The 15042-nt window shown below is 45.1% G+C and overlaps 2 protein-coding genes across 3 annotated transcripts in view; one reads left to right on the top strand and one right to left on the bottom strand.

Moving 5' to 3' along the window:
- CD320 (CD320 molecule) overlaps nucleotides 1-15042 on the top strand; it is a 143836-nt gene that overhangs the window by 93665 nt on the left and 35129 nt on the right. The gene's annotated exons all lie outside the window — the stretch shown is intronic.
- The window catches only part of ELAVL1 (ELAV like RNA binding protein 1), a 42873-nt gene that overhangs the window by 2245 nt on the left and 25586 nt on the right, over nucleotides 1-15042 (bottom strand). The window contains exons 3-5 of the mRNA XM_069878171.1: nucleotides 10080-10183; nucleotides 9134-9287; nucleotides 5870-6095 (exon numbers count right to left, since the gene is read on the bottom strand). Coding sequence (XP_069734272.1) covers nucleotides 5870-6095; nucleotides 9134-9287; nucleotides 10080-10183 — 484 coding nt within the window. The remainder of the gene's footprint in view (nucleotides 1-5869; nucleotides 6096-9133; nucleotides 9288-10079; nucleotides 10184-15042) is intronic.

Here is a 15042-nt window from a genome sequence, read left to right as displayed (position 1 = left end):
CTCAGACAGCTCTTGGGAGCTGAGGTGCCCCCACGTTTCTGGCTGCAGAAGTTACATCTTGGGGTTTTATTCTTTAATACTGGTTATGTAGATATTCACACTGTAGCAGCTTCCAAACACTGAAATAGCAAAGCACACTTAAGAACACAGTTTCAGTATTCATTCACTGTTTTCTTCTTATTAATTTTACATGAACTTCATAGGAGGAAACCTTCTCCGTTTCTACTCAACTGGATTTTTACATTCCCCTTCCCACTCTACCTGAGCTTTGCCCCCTGCACAGCACTCCAGCAGTTTTCACACATAATACAAAGCAAAAAAACCTCTCCTTTTTATGTCTTGCTTTGTATTATTTTCTTTTCTCCTTTAAACCACATCTCTAATTCCCCTTTATTCTACCTCTGGTCTCCATCCTAGAAATTCAAATCTTCAGACTATTTCAATGCAATATCAAGGTTGCACAGCTAAGCACTAAAATCAGGAAATGGTCAGGAAATGTGAAAGTTAAGGTAAAAGTCACAATTTGCTCCCTTGCTTTTATGTATTTTCTAAAACTGTGAGGTCAGGTGATTGTAGAAATATAATGATACTATACCAGGGGTTCCCAAACTGTGGTGTACCACTGGGGACATGCAAACCACTTAAAAGCGGTACACGTGCTGCTCTCTGCCAAGAGCATGGCGGTGGCAGTTCCTGATTCTCTGCTGACCTGGAGAAAACAGGGAATGGATGTCTGGGCAGTGAACGCTGCATGAGCTGCCAAACACTTCCCTACTGATTCGTTCTCACCCTGCACAAAAACAGGAGCTGCTGCTGCCTTCCCACAGCAGGGAGGATTGGAGGTGGTGTGTGTTGGAGAGAAGGAGAGTGGAGCTGCAGCAGCATCCACATGCGGGGAAGCAGCTCCTGTTGGGAGTGGCATTTCAGCTGATGCACCATACAAGAGAACCACTTGCTCACCATCCCCATCCCAGGCTCTCTGGTGCTCAGAGCTCATCTTCTCGGACCCATGAGGTGTTAGACCCTCCTGCACCCAGCTGGTTGAACAGCCTCCTTCCCTCCATCAGACCCTGGCTGCTGCCTGCCTCAAGTCAGCCAGAGCAGATCTGGCTCAGCCAAGGCTGCAGCCCCACTGGCACCCATCTCCGTGTCTCTGGAGCTCCCGCTGCACACTCACTGCTGCTGCCACTGCGGGACAGCCCCAAGCAAATCCAAACTTGGGAAACCTTGTACTACATATTGTACTGAGAAAGTAGTTACGAGTGTCAGAATGTGACTGAGAAGCACTCATCCCTGTGGTCTGATGATTGTGTGACATATCTATTTATTTTTGCTTCTATATCAAAATCTTCCTGGGTTTGCATGCTCTACATGGTACTTGTTCCGACAGCCACCTTCAGCTCTGCAGCTTCTTTCCATTTGAGAAATGATTTGGTAGGGTGTATTTACCCTCACATCTGAGAAGTTTTCATCTCAACAGATCACCAGTCCTGGGCTCCTGCTCCCGTGTGTGGGGAGCAGGCAGTCACTAAGCTCGGCATCACATGCCGTTGGTTCCAGCAGTTGGTGTGGCTCTGAACCTGCTCGCTCTCAATGCTCTGGCTCTGCCCACAGGCCCAGATCAACAGCACATCAGGGACTGGAAAGCCTTGCAAAAAGCAGCTAGGGGCTGAACTCAGGAAGACAACAAATCTAAATGCATATTACAGGCAAAATAATATAAACCAGCAAGTACCTCTGTCCTCCAGATACATTGATCTTAAACAGATTCTCTTCCCTTCCTGCTTGGGCTCACAAAAATGCTACAGTTTTATAAAAAAAAAAATAAAGCCCAAAGACCAGGGTAAAAACACATTTAAAAGACTTGAAAAGTCATTCCAAAGAACACAGGAAACATAGGTCTTACCCAGGTCTAATATGGTTCTAAAGTGAAGCTGTACTTTGAAAGCTCACACGGGAAAGAGATCTCCCACAGGAGTTTCTGGCTGGTTGCAAAGTGACCATACAAAAAAGCAGTCTGCAAAAGTGACTGTAACCACAGTGCAGGACCAGACCAACGCGGAAGGCTTCATCTACATTTAGACTGGCGTCCACCTGGACACCTCCCACAGGACACTGGGCACATGCAAGAGCGCTCACCCGATACGCAAAGCGGGGCTCCTGCCGGGCGACCGGACCGATCCCTATGCTCACTGCGCACGGCAGGTCTGTGTGCAGCTCAGGGCATGGGGACACAGTCGGGCCAGGGCCAGTCCCCCAGCCGCGAGGACACCACCTCTCTGACCTACGGGAAGAGATTCGTTGGCCACACAGACATCAGATGACTCTGAGGAAGTTGTACTTACTAAGGATGTTTAAAAGACTGATCTGGGCAAATGACACCAAAGCCCACAGAGATTCAAGATGTTTGAGAGACGAGATCTTTTAAATCCCATAAATCCTGTAATTTGATTTATCCCAGTCTCACAGCGACTGCTAGTGTCCTCGTTTCTGCTGCATTTCTCTTCATACAGTCTCTTCCACACTATTTTTCAACCCTCTGTATGCACCTGCAGATGACATTACCTGTGGATGGTTCTTCTAAGCCTCAACCCTCCAATCTCGTGTGACGTTAACGCTCAACGCGAGTGAAGTATTTTTTAGTTGCTACCTTTTTCAGTTTATAAGCTTCTCATTTATATAAATCCTGTGCTCTACCGCTACAAGACAGGCTGCTTCATTTAATAGAGTACTCTGCCATCTTCACTTGTATCAGAAACGGCGTGGCCAACAGGGCCAGGGAGGTTCTCCTCCCTCTGTACTCAGGAGGGAGGAGAACTGGTGAGACCGCTCCTTGAATCCTGGGTTCAGTTCTGGGCCCCTCACCACAAGAAGGATGTTGAGGCTCTGGAGCGAGTCCAGAGAAGAGCAACAAAGCTGGTGAAGGGGCTGCAGAACAGGCCTTATGAGGAACGGCTGAGAGAGCTGGGGTTGTTTAGCCTGGAGGAGAGGAGGCTGAGGGGAGACCTCACTGCTCTCTATAACTACCTGAAAGGAGGTTGTGGGGAGGAGGGAGCTGGGCTCTTCTCCTGAGTGACAGGGGACAGGACGAGAGGGAATGGCCTCAAGCTCTGCCAGAGGAGGTTCAGACTGGATATCAGGAAAAAATTTTTCACGGAAAGGGTCGTTGTGCACTGGCAGAGGTTGCCCAGGGAGGGGGTTGAGCCACCTTCCCTGGAGGTGTTTAGAGGATGGGTGGATGAGGTGCTGAGGGGCATGGTTTAATGATTGAGAAGAATGGTTGGACTTGATGATCCAAGAGGTCTTTTCCAACCTGGCGATTCTACAATTCTATTTTAACACACAAGAGCACACCATCTCAGAAGTGCCCCTCTTAAATGAAAACCAGTTATTCTTACTTCTAGAAGGTCTAGAAATTCTTTTAGTTGAATTCTTTTCCCTGGCAGGGACAGGAGACTCTGGAGTCTCCTCGCATCTCCCCTTGCTCAAAGGATTATCAAGAAACAACAATTCTCCTTCAGGCACTTTGGCCCTCACTGATGGGCTCTGGTACCAAGAGGTTTGCCCACCGAACTCAGTGAACTCCTTGTCCAGTGGGACAAGGCATTAAGATCACATCCTGATGGGAGCCACAAATACTACAGGAGCTACAAGGGATTAACAGGACATTGAACAAAGGGTCTAAGCGATATCTGTAGGAAATTAATAATTACAAATTAGAGATACTAAACACTTAATCCTGGATTTACAGGGATATGATGGAATGAGATGAAGTGTAATCAAAATGTCAGTTTAAGTATTCAACCTCTGCACAACAGAGACCACAACTGTTATTTATACAGACTGAGCTCTGGAAGCAGCTTATCCTTTCATCATGTTTTGTTTGCTACACAAAACAAGACACAGTCCAAGCTAAGGTTCCTAAGCTTTACCACAGTATGAATAATCATAACTCATTAAGTTCAGCACCTTTTAAGGGAAACTCACTGGAAAAACCTGCAGTTAACATCAAAGATGGGAAGAAAAACAGACAGGGCTGTGGAACAGTACATGCATTGCGCCTATGTGCACATATGTGCCTGCACACACACACACGACTGAGGGAAGGAAGTTGTACAGCAAGTGTTAAAGTTCTTGCAAGGCTGCGGATGGTTCTTGTCTTCAAGTCAGCTGGTGACTCTGGTCTTCACAGCATATTCATAACTGCATGGCTCAACCCAGAACAGCTCTATCACCACCTCTGGTTTAGTGGTGGACTTAGCAGTGTGAGGTTGATGGTTGGACTTGATGATTTTAAAGGTCTTTCCAACCAAAATTATTCTATCACTGATTCCAACTGCTCATTAAAACTTAGTTTCACCTACAACTACTAACATAGATACATCAGTCATTTTTACTACTGAGTGATTATTACAGGACAGAACTGAAATTAATTCGTACCTTTGTTACGAATGTTCACTGCTTACTGTGATGCATCTTAATTCTGCTATAAATTTTAAAGGGGAAGAATGAAGATGAAAATGTTCAGTTACATTAAAAAAGAACACATGAGACCTAAGCCTCGAGATCCTCCTGGGACCAGGACACACTGAAACCCTCACTGGTGCAAAAGACAGAGATGATTTTTTAATGGCTCGCCTAACTGCTGACAATGTACAATTTCATTCCTTGGTGCGGCTTAGGAGGTTTGGGTGCGGAGATCTAGATGAGAAATGAAATCTTGTTCAAGGAGCTGCCTGCATTGAACCTGCCTGGGCTGCGTGTGAAGAGAATCGAAGAACAACTGAGGCTGGCAGGGACCTCTGGAAATCCTCTAGCAAACCTCCCTGCTCAGGGGTACCAAGAGCAGATCAGGCCCTTTCCAGTCAGGCTTTGAGCATCTCCACAGCCAAGCACTCCACAGTCTCTCTGGGCAACCTGTTCAAACATCCATGGTGTAAAACACTAGTTGACTAGAAAGCACTAAATCTCACTGGAGAGCTGTTACACTCAACTGTTCTTAAAATGCTGAACAGAAGCACTAAGGAAAGGTCACAGCCATACCGGAACAGCAGCAATGCACAAAGCTATTTGAGTTCCTAGTCTTGATTTTGCTGAGCTCATTGGATATCTCAGAGGAGAAAAGGGGAAATTCTCAGCAGGGAAGAACTACTCAAACTCTCATGAACACATCCATAACAAAATCAATGACCTTATCTGCAAGACAGTATATTTAACGCATTTTCTAGAGCACAGTCCAACTATCAACATCTTTCTTTAAGCAGCCAAGGCAATTCAACTTCAAGCAATTCATATTCAAAACAAGCAAGCCCATTCTCAAAGGCCAAAACACATCATCTTCTGCAGCTCACCACGTGTTGGAAGCAGTTGATAATCCTACTGCACTCACAAGGACTCAAGGACAGACAGAACCCTGCACTGCTCGAGATGCAGGAAGAAATCCTACACAACCAGAAATAAGGCTTGCCTGGTTTATTCCGACACCTCCCTGCTGGAACCAATGGTTCAGAGCTTTAAGTTGCCAAATTATATCTGCATTCAGAACTATGGACTGCAGAATGGGGATCTGTTGAGACAGGAATCTACCCACACCCCTCTGGAACCTGCCCATTTCTGTCCTCGCACTATTCACACCGTTGAGTGTATGCACCTTTACATAATTAACTTCAATATCAATTTTACAAGTAAGATTTTACTTTAATCATATTTTAATTCAACAATTTATTTACATATAGGACAAAGAGTGCACTATGGATTCATTCACACGCTGCAACAAAGATATTACTGTGCTGCTGCAAGAGTGCAGCTTCCCAGACGGACACGGGAACAGTCGGACAGCCTTAAATGCATTTTATTCTTCCTAACCTACCTGAATCTTTGCGCCTGGTGGTGCACCGGCCCTCCAAACCGTCTAGCTGGTGAATGACACAGCTGCGACAACAGGGCCACATTTTTGTTCTGGTTAGGATTGGCTGCAAACTTCACTGTAATGGGTTCGGAGGAACCTGGGGGTTTGTGACCATTGAAATTTGTAATTGCCTCTTCTGCTTCTGACCTTTTGTCAAACCGGATAAATGCGACCCCTCTGGACAAACCTTGTAACCAAACCAATAAAACAAAAACAAAAATAAAAAAAATTGAAGTTCAGGATAAACTCAAAATAACTTTGAAAGCAAAGAACGAAAAAGTTAAATATTTCTATGGTCACAGCTTTCAAGTTCTCTACATTTACTGATATTTCTTCAGCAGCTGGTGGATAAAGTACAAAATTAACAAACAAAAGACAAATTAACACATTCATTTCAGCGATAACAACCACAGTCACTAAAATACTTCATAAAAAAAATTCAGTGGGGTAGAATTCCATGAAACCTGTCACCAACTGACATTTCCATTAGCAAAAACCTACCAAAATGTTAAATTAATTACACACACACTCACAAAAATTCATTCCAGTTGGTCAAAGCCAAACCCAGGCCCCTTATCTTTGATCACTTTGTCACTGAATAGCATCTGCAAACACAAAATAGACACTGATTGTTCCCAGAGGTTTCAGTTTTCCCCATTCTGGTTCCTAGGTGAGGGCTGCAGGTCTGACTAATAAAGCAGTTTAACCGTCTGCAAAGAAGGGATCGCAAGTTCATCACATCACAGCTGCTACTTTTGTAACATACGTTATTTTTAATACATTAAAAACTGATCACAAGTCACCCCTCAGTAACCGCAGTGAACGGTTACGCTGTGTCAGACACCTGCACCTCTTCCCTAGTTCCAGCCCCAGGCACTGGATGCCATTGTCCTTCTGATCCAGGGATGAGTTGTGCTTTGTGGGAGCTCTGCCTGCCCCCCCACTTCTGTGTGAGACACCTGGTGATATCGGTTATCGCAGGGAAGCCTGTGGTTTCAGTCCCATCCCACAGCAGCTGCTACAGGTAGGCTGGGGTGAAGGCTTCACCAGCTCCATTTCAGAAAGGGTCACATCAAATACTTCCAAGACACCACACCCACACAGGGCACGTGTCTCTGATGGTGTCAGAAACCAGTTAAGCCATAAATCACAAAGCTGTTTGTCACAATTGAATGGGATTTCCTGTATTTCACAGGAGGAAATGCAACGTGACAAGCCCTGGGCATGCAGCAAGGAAGCAAAAGAGAATCCAAGCCCTGCAGCTACCACAGTGTGGTCTCCAGGAAAGGCACTGGGAGAGCTTCCATAAATAACAACTCCTGTTTACTGCGTGTTGCTAAGCGAGCAAAGCCACACGGCAAAAGCCTGGGTCCTATGTCACTGCGCTCTGTGAAGACAAGAACTGAACACTGGCGGGAGGTTGCAGATGCCAAAGGCGGCACCTGGGGCTCCTGGAGTGGCCTGGGAAGGAGGCACCCGGTGAGGAGTTATTCCATTATTTGATTTCTGTCTGGTTACTTCCAAAACAAGAGGCTGGATCAGCTCAGCTCATTGAACTAGAGCCAACTGCACTATATGCTCCAATACCACTGAGACTGGCCTTACCATGCCGGGAGGAAGCACATGCCCAATCCTGGAAAGGCAGCATCACCAGGAGCCAGCAGGGACTATCCCAGCACCCATCATGCTGTTACTGCTTCTCCACTTCCATGTTTCTCACCCAATCTATCAGAGTGTTCATTTAAAAACATCAATAGTGTAGAAAGCATCTTTTTAAACAGATTAATTCTCAGAAGCTGGCGAGCAGCCTCTGCTGAGAAGGCATGGCTGGAAGCACAAACTGAAATTCAGCCAAACTGGAACCAGATCAAGATACAGAACGTGGGTCTGAAAGCCAAGGCATGGCCACATTCCTAAAGTGAAAAGAAACCCAGGCTACCCACACATTAAAATTTTATAATGTAAGCAGGATATACTCTTCAAACAACACATCATTAAAGTCGTTTGAAAGCAAGTGGTGTATTCTGAGCCAACACTGAACTGGTCAGCACCGTGCCTAGAGAGATTTTAAATGTGTGACCTCTGCCATCTAGTTTAGTGCTCGGGCACAGACAGACGCTGGCTGAGCTCCACTGGCAGCCAGAGGAGGGCGACTATTCTGGACGCTCATATTGATAGGTTTCCTTTGCCCTAGAAGTCTCTCTCTTTCTCCTCCCTCTAGCTGTCACCCAGCTTACCAGGCGAATCCCACCTAAAGCTGCTGATGGCCCACTCTAAGTTACAGCGGACTCTTCACAGAGCGTGGGAGCTGCTGCTTAACTACTGTGCATCAACATACACACTGCCACATAAACGTTAAATGTGGAATTGCTGAAGGATTATCCTCTATTCTAATACAGCCCAGGCATAATAAATGGAAAAGTGAATTCGCAGAAGTTTGCTCCAAATTCCTATCTGACATAGGGACTGCTGGAAAAAACATGGGACACCTCAGGGTACAGGGTAAGCCATGCTCTTCCATTCTACAGTCTAAGAAAACTGGCTAAGAAATTAAAACACACTGTCACCCTGAGGCAGTGTCAACATTACAAAGGAAACTCTTAACTTTGGTCTCTCCTGAACTGAGTGCTTAACAAAGCAACTGCGCCCTTTTCTTTCCCCTCTTTTCATAAACAAAACACATTCAGAAAAGTCAAGAGAGCAGCACTAAGTGCATTAAGTTCATTCTTTGGGTCAGGAGGAACCACAGGGGACTGAGAGACACCTTGGATGTTTTAAAATATGACGCAATTGTGTTAGCGAGTTCTAAGTTGGTATAAAGACAAAATGCATTAGCGTTTTGGTTTTTAATCTAGAACTATAGCCCAAGATCTACATGTGGATAATAGCTACATTTTTGTAGGGTAAAGGTACTGTTAGGACTCCAGATCAAACACTGCACTGCGGTAACACCAAGCGTCACAGCAAGAGAGCGGATCTGGCACATCAGCAGCTCAGCCTAGCACAATGGACAGTAAGAGCATAAATCCAAAGGAGGCAGCGTGAGTACCTCTGAGTTATAAAAAAAACATTGCTAAAGGCTATGCCGTTAAAACTATCAGTGGTTGCCACCAGGTGTCATGGTTAGTTGTGACAGTCTGATTTATCTTTGGAACCATCAGCCTCAGAGGGACAGCAAACAGGCCATACACGACAGTTTCATGGCACCAGTGCAGCAGAACCCACCTGTAGTTTGATCCACAAGCACGCGCGAGTTGATGATGCGTCCAAAGCGTGAAAACATATCTTCTACATCTTTCTGTGTCATTGATCTTGGTAGTCCACTAATATATAAATTAGCATCCTTGATAACTTCAGAGCTTGGGCGAGCATAGGAAACCTTAGAAAAGAAAAAAAAAATTGTATGTTCAGGGTGTAAACAGGAAAGAGTAATTTATCCTACAGGAGGCACTTTCATTTACTCCCCAATCAATGCAGGCATATTTAAATACAGTCCAAAAAAGCGGCGCTGGGAAAAGGGGAGGATTTCTAGAGCAAAAGGAGAAAAGTCATGTACTTGTACAGCTCTGTTCATTTTGGGCTTATCCAGTCGATAAAGGGCATCGTGGCACTGCTGTAAGGAGACAGCAGCAGACTGATAACCGATATTGATGCTTCCAACAACCACATCTGCTACATCCGTGAATCCCTGTCTGAGGTTCCAACTCCAATACTGGACCAATCAGTAACCATGGATCACAAGATCTTGTGCTGTCAGTATATTTTGTAAAGCCTCATAAAAAACATTTCATCAGATAAAGTGCAGTTTTCCATCTTAATTCCTGCTACTCGAGACAGCTCCAACTGTCACCTGAGTAGGAACGATTCCCTGCACACACAGTGCTAGTGGTTATTTCAGAAAAGAAGTGCAACAGGAGTTAAAATAGAGATAATCAGGTATCCGCGATATCTGTGAGTTCAAAAGCCTGACAACAATTTGGAACGATCCCACCTGCTGCTGTAAAAATGGTGGGAATGAGAAAAGGGGAATCTTTGAATACAAAGCTCACTTCACCACTGTTCTCCCAGATTAAGTGTGTCCTGCGACTGGAGAGCACACAGCCCTTACCACTGTAATGAAGTTTTTAGAATGCCTTTTACACAGAAGACAGAAAAAATCCAGACATCCTACCTTGATAGTTTTTGACTGAAGTCTGAGGCCGTTCAGTGTATTTATTGCTCTTTCCGCATCCTTTGCAGTGACGTAGTTCACAAAGCCGTAGCCTAAGCTGTGTCCTGTGGGGAAGAACGTTTGTTAAATTAATCCTAGCAAAAGAAAGTTATCCCCATCAACATTAAAGGAAATGCAAATGAGAAGTGAACTCAAACATAACCCACAGAAGAAATATTTAAAGGAGACAAAGAAGTTCCTCAAGGCCTGCACTGAACAAAGTAACTCAGACCTCTTTCATTTGCCACTCTGGCCAGTGTGTGTCAGACAGCTGCTGAGGATCACCGACAGCCAGGAATTCCAGCCCAAAACACCAGCTCTGAACACTCTGGTAAACTGAACAGGTGTGGAACACAGGCAAGAGTTCAACAAAGTTCCTAAGTACAAACTCTGTAAGTAAAGAGCAGAAAGTGAGAAAGTGTGAGTGGGTGAACAGCTCGGTGAGAAATTCTCAAGCTGCTCATCTTTGTGTGGCTGTTCCAACCTCCACCCCTGGGGACGAGAGGGGAAAATACGTTTTCATCCCTTCATACATGCACAGAGCCCATGTGCAGCACAGCTTCCAAACATAGGATGAAAAGAGAATTTTTCACTCTTCAGTTAATACAGACAATTCCTGTGCTGTTTCTTCAGTTCACTCTTTGAGAATAACACAGGTCTTCAAAACGTTTTGGTTAAAGGATATCTATTTGAACATTTGTTTGGTTTGCTTCTATCTCTAACCACCATAAATCAATTATAACACTACATCCTAAGATCATTTCATGTTGCAATTTCCCAACAATCAGAGGGTCCTACCACTGTAGACCTAAACCCAACTACAACACTTTCAAGACTGGCTCAGTGCAATAAAGTAGCTCCCGTTCAATAAGACTCAACTTTTTCAGACAATCTCTCCCTGTCTCAGCCAGATCTATGGGATTTGCTAAAGAAAACTGTATGCACGCATAGAGCAAGACATTATTTTAACAATATACTATTTTTAAGTTATTACTAAGCTCTGTCGTTAGGCCTGGGAACACTGGAAGACACAGCTAATTGTTACAGTAGAGGATTCTCCTCTGAAATGCAGCCCCTTTTTAACCACACTGCAGGGCTCCAAGGCACTCACAGCTGGCAGGGAAGTTTCAGAACACAAAACACACACCCCACCACCACCCCATCTCCCCAGAGTCCAACAGAGCTCACCCTAGCACAAAATATCAGGGGAACTGAAGAGAAGGGTTGTGACACCGCAGATCAACCCCAGCTATTGGAAAAAGAATCACCAATCCACTGAAGGAACTGAGACCTGTGAACACGAGCAGCAAAAGAGATGGAAGGAAGATCTGGAGAGCCCTCACATGACAGACTGACATCAGAACCACAACAGCACAGCTCCCTGGCGTGCCCTCCACTCAGGCTGCTTTGTTGTGAGTCCTAACAGACCAGTAACTCATCTCACCCCAAACACTGCCATTGCCTGTTTCCTAATACACTCCACGTGCAAAGAGTCCCAGTTCATTCTTACTGTCTGCTAACGCTCTCACAGAAGCCAGATCCCCTTTGTGTTCATCCTTCAGACAGGAACAACACCCAACAGATCTGGCATTACACCACCTCCAGCAGATCAGACTCTCACGATGCCAGAAGCTTCTGCACAACTGTAAAGGCAAACTGCTCTTTGACAGTCAAGCAGGAAAGAACTCTGCATAGGAAAGAAATAAATGCAATAAAAGCAAGATATTAGACACCAGCTGCTGTTCCTTTACCGTTTGAAGGCCTGCAGTACCACTGAGCAGGGCTCTGCAGACACATCTAACATTTATCTACAGCGTAGGTTTTGTTGATTGCTTTAGAACATTCATTTGTTGGTTTATTAGTCAGAGATCATCAATCATTTAGGTCAGATCTGGTCAGTTTGTAATTATTTGCTTGCTGAGATTCTTTTTCCTTGATTAAGAAAACAAATAATTTAACAGTTACATAAATGACTGGGTTCTGGCTTATTTCTCCAGACTGACCAAGAAAACAAAGACAAGATGAAGAAGGAACAAACCTCAGGCAGAGAGTAAGCAATGACTTTTCCCCTCCTAAGGGAAACAACACACCAGCACCCACTCAGAGCACCAGCTGCTTTGCAGATATTTTCAGTCTGTCCCAAGAGCCACACAACCATCAACATTCCAGCAAAGTATGGAATAGAACCCGGACCTGACAGCACTTATGGAAATGGGGCCTTAAAGACCAGGAAAATAGATTTCAAGACTAATTTCTCCAAGCCCAATGACGGCACCCTGGTAGCCAGGGCTGCCTCTCCCCAGTGGATGCTGCCCTGGGGAGGGAGCGACTGTGTTCCCCTGGCAGAGGAAAAGCAGCAGAAGTCCACATCGTATCAATTTAATAGGCTATCTTTAGTGCTCTGAGTCATGAAGCTCAGGAGCTCAGCCTGTGACCAGTGCAAGCAAGAATCCCTCTCCATTTTCTTGCAACAAGTTCCCAGAGAACACAGCAGGCAGACGACCGTTCCTCACCCAGTGGCTTTGTGTACTTATGCACTGTCTGAAATTAGTCGCAAGGAAGATTCAGCTTTTGGGTTTATCCTGTATGCAAGTAGCAGCTCTCACGGACACACTGAAGCAAAAGGGACCACGTGGTCTGGGTCCAGTTCCTACAGCCACAAGCTGCCTACCCTCTCTCTTCTCAAATCATATGCGAGCTCCACATTAAAAGCAGTTGGATTTTTGTCCCATGAACTCCAATTTCAAGCCTGTTTTACAAAGCCCCTCCAATGCTTGCCTTCTCTAAAAGGGAACCTTTGTACTTCCTATCCACTTGTTCTTGGGCAAATTGTTAGGCACTTCTCCCTGGTAGCAACTGACAGGACAAGGGGGAAATGGCCTCAAGATGCGCCAGGGGAGACTTAGGTTGGATATTGGAAGGAATTTCTTTACTGATAGGGTTGTCAAGCATTGGAAGAGGCTGCCCAGGGAGGTGGTTGAGTCCCCATCCCTGGAGGTGTTTAAAAGACAGGCAGATGCTATACTTGGGGACATGGTCTGCTGGTGGACTTAGCAGGGCTGGACTGATGGTTGGACTGGATGGTCTTAAAGGTCTTTTCCAACCAAATCAATTCTGTGATTCTATGAAATGCTGTCCTTGCACTTACACTCCCTCATCTGTCTGTTCCCCAAAATATGCACAAGTACTGACCATACTCCATGGCACCTTATGTGGTTTAGTCTGAGCAAAATTCTGTACCTTCCTCACTTCTAATGTTCAACAGGTCACTCAGTGACTACTCCTCATTAGAGTTAGAAAGCCCTGGGAAAATGGAGCAGGGACATCACAGGGTTCACAGGAATAAACATAGATTAAAAACAAAAGGGTCTGCAAACCAGCAGGATTACAGCAGTTACCAGATTTTCTCAGATTCACTCTAGGCATTTGACAATCACTTCACACTAAAACCCAGACACTTAAATCACATAAACTTTTTGCAGCCACTAGGTAAAAAATACCAGTTACCTGTCTTTGTCTGCAGAACAGGAAAACATCAACCCTCCCTCTTGGACCACACTTCCCACCCTTCCATTGCACCAGCATAACACGGCTTCTCAGCCCTTAAGTGCTAAAAAAAAAAGCCAACCCATGCAAAATTTAAGGCACGGTTTAAGGCACGGGTGGACGAGGTGCTGAGGGGCATGGGTTAGTGTCACTAAATGGACTCGATGGAATGGTTGGACTCGATGATCCGGTGGGTCTCTTCCAACCTGGTTATTCTGTGATTCTGTGAAAATCAACAATCAAACTTTTCTTGCTGTGTGTGGCACCTCGAGCCTCAGCCCTCTCCTGCCGGTCACCACCTCCAGCCTGGTAGATGATCTAACACATGACAGCCACGGCACTGCAGAAGGATGTCCCACTGCTCCTTGACGGAGCACTGAGCAGGAATGCTCTCTGCTCCATAGCTGCACTCTGTATCCCCCGTTCCCTAACAGCCCAAACCACCCTCTTTGTCAGGCATTCCAGAAAAAAGAGGAATCCCCATTTATACAGCATTATGATTTATGGCAAGCAGACAAGTTATTTGCTTTACCATGACGTTAAAGCCTGCTTTAAACCTGTCATGCAAAAGAAGGTGGCACTGTAACAGCTTTCAAACTGTTTTAGTGGACAATAATTAAAAACGTTTATTAAAAAGTTTCATATATAAATGCAAACCTCCTCAAGAGACAGAGATAAGAAAAAGAAACACGTAGGTCCTTATCCAGATGAATAATTAACAGAGTGACCATAAAACCTAGTTCTAAGCAAACTACTACACTCCTTCAGCAGGAAGAACCTGGTTTTGTTGCATGACAAAAACCTCTTTCATGAAAGAGGGGATTCGTTTCTTTCTGTGCATCACTTGGCTCTCTATTCAAGTCCTCACTTCCTCTCCCATCTCCCTGAGCTGCACTGCTTCAGCTCTAGCTTGTTTCTTATTCCCCTCCTGCCACGGGCTGACAGCTCCAGTCTCACTGGGCGGTCCAACAGAGACCAGAGCCAGTGCTGCTTTCTCACTTCCCTACAGAGCAGCTGCATCCCGAAAGCACTGAACACACATTGTACCCATCCGACCCTTCCCTAAGAAACCTAAAGGTAAACCTGGCTCCTGTTATGGCAGAGCATTTCAGTACAAAGGCATTTCGATTGCAAGGCATTTTAGTTTAGACTGTGTTTTCTGAACTGAGAAACAGTGCTTTGCGATTAAATTAAAGCCACAAGTCACTAACACAGAGAGACAGGCCGTTGCTCCCCAGGCATCGCTCAGGGGACAACAGGGAGTCTTCGAAAGTATTTGGATTGGGGTTTCTGTTTCTTTGGCTTTACAATATGTACTGTCAATGACAATCAGCCTAAATACATGTGAACTCATCATGAAATACAGCATCCAAATACC

This window comes from Phaenicophaeus curvirostris, chromosome 28 (assembly GCF_032191515.1).
Source record: "Phaenicophaeus curvirostris isolate KB17595 chromosome 28, BPBGC_Pcur_1.0, whole genome shotgun sequence".
NCBI classification, from domain to species: domain Eukaryota; kingdom Metazoa; phylum Chordata; class Aves; order Cuculiformes; family Cuculidae; genus Phaenicophaeus; species Phaenicophaeus curvirostris.
The sequence above is the reverse complement of the archived record's forward strand: the minus strand, read 5'-3'. Positions and strand labels throughout refer to the sequence as shown.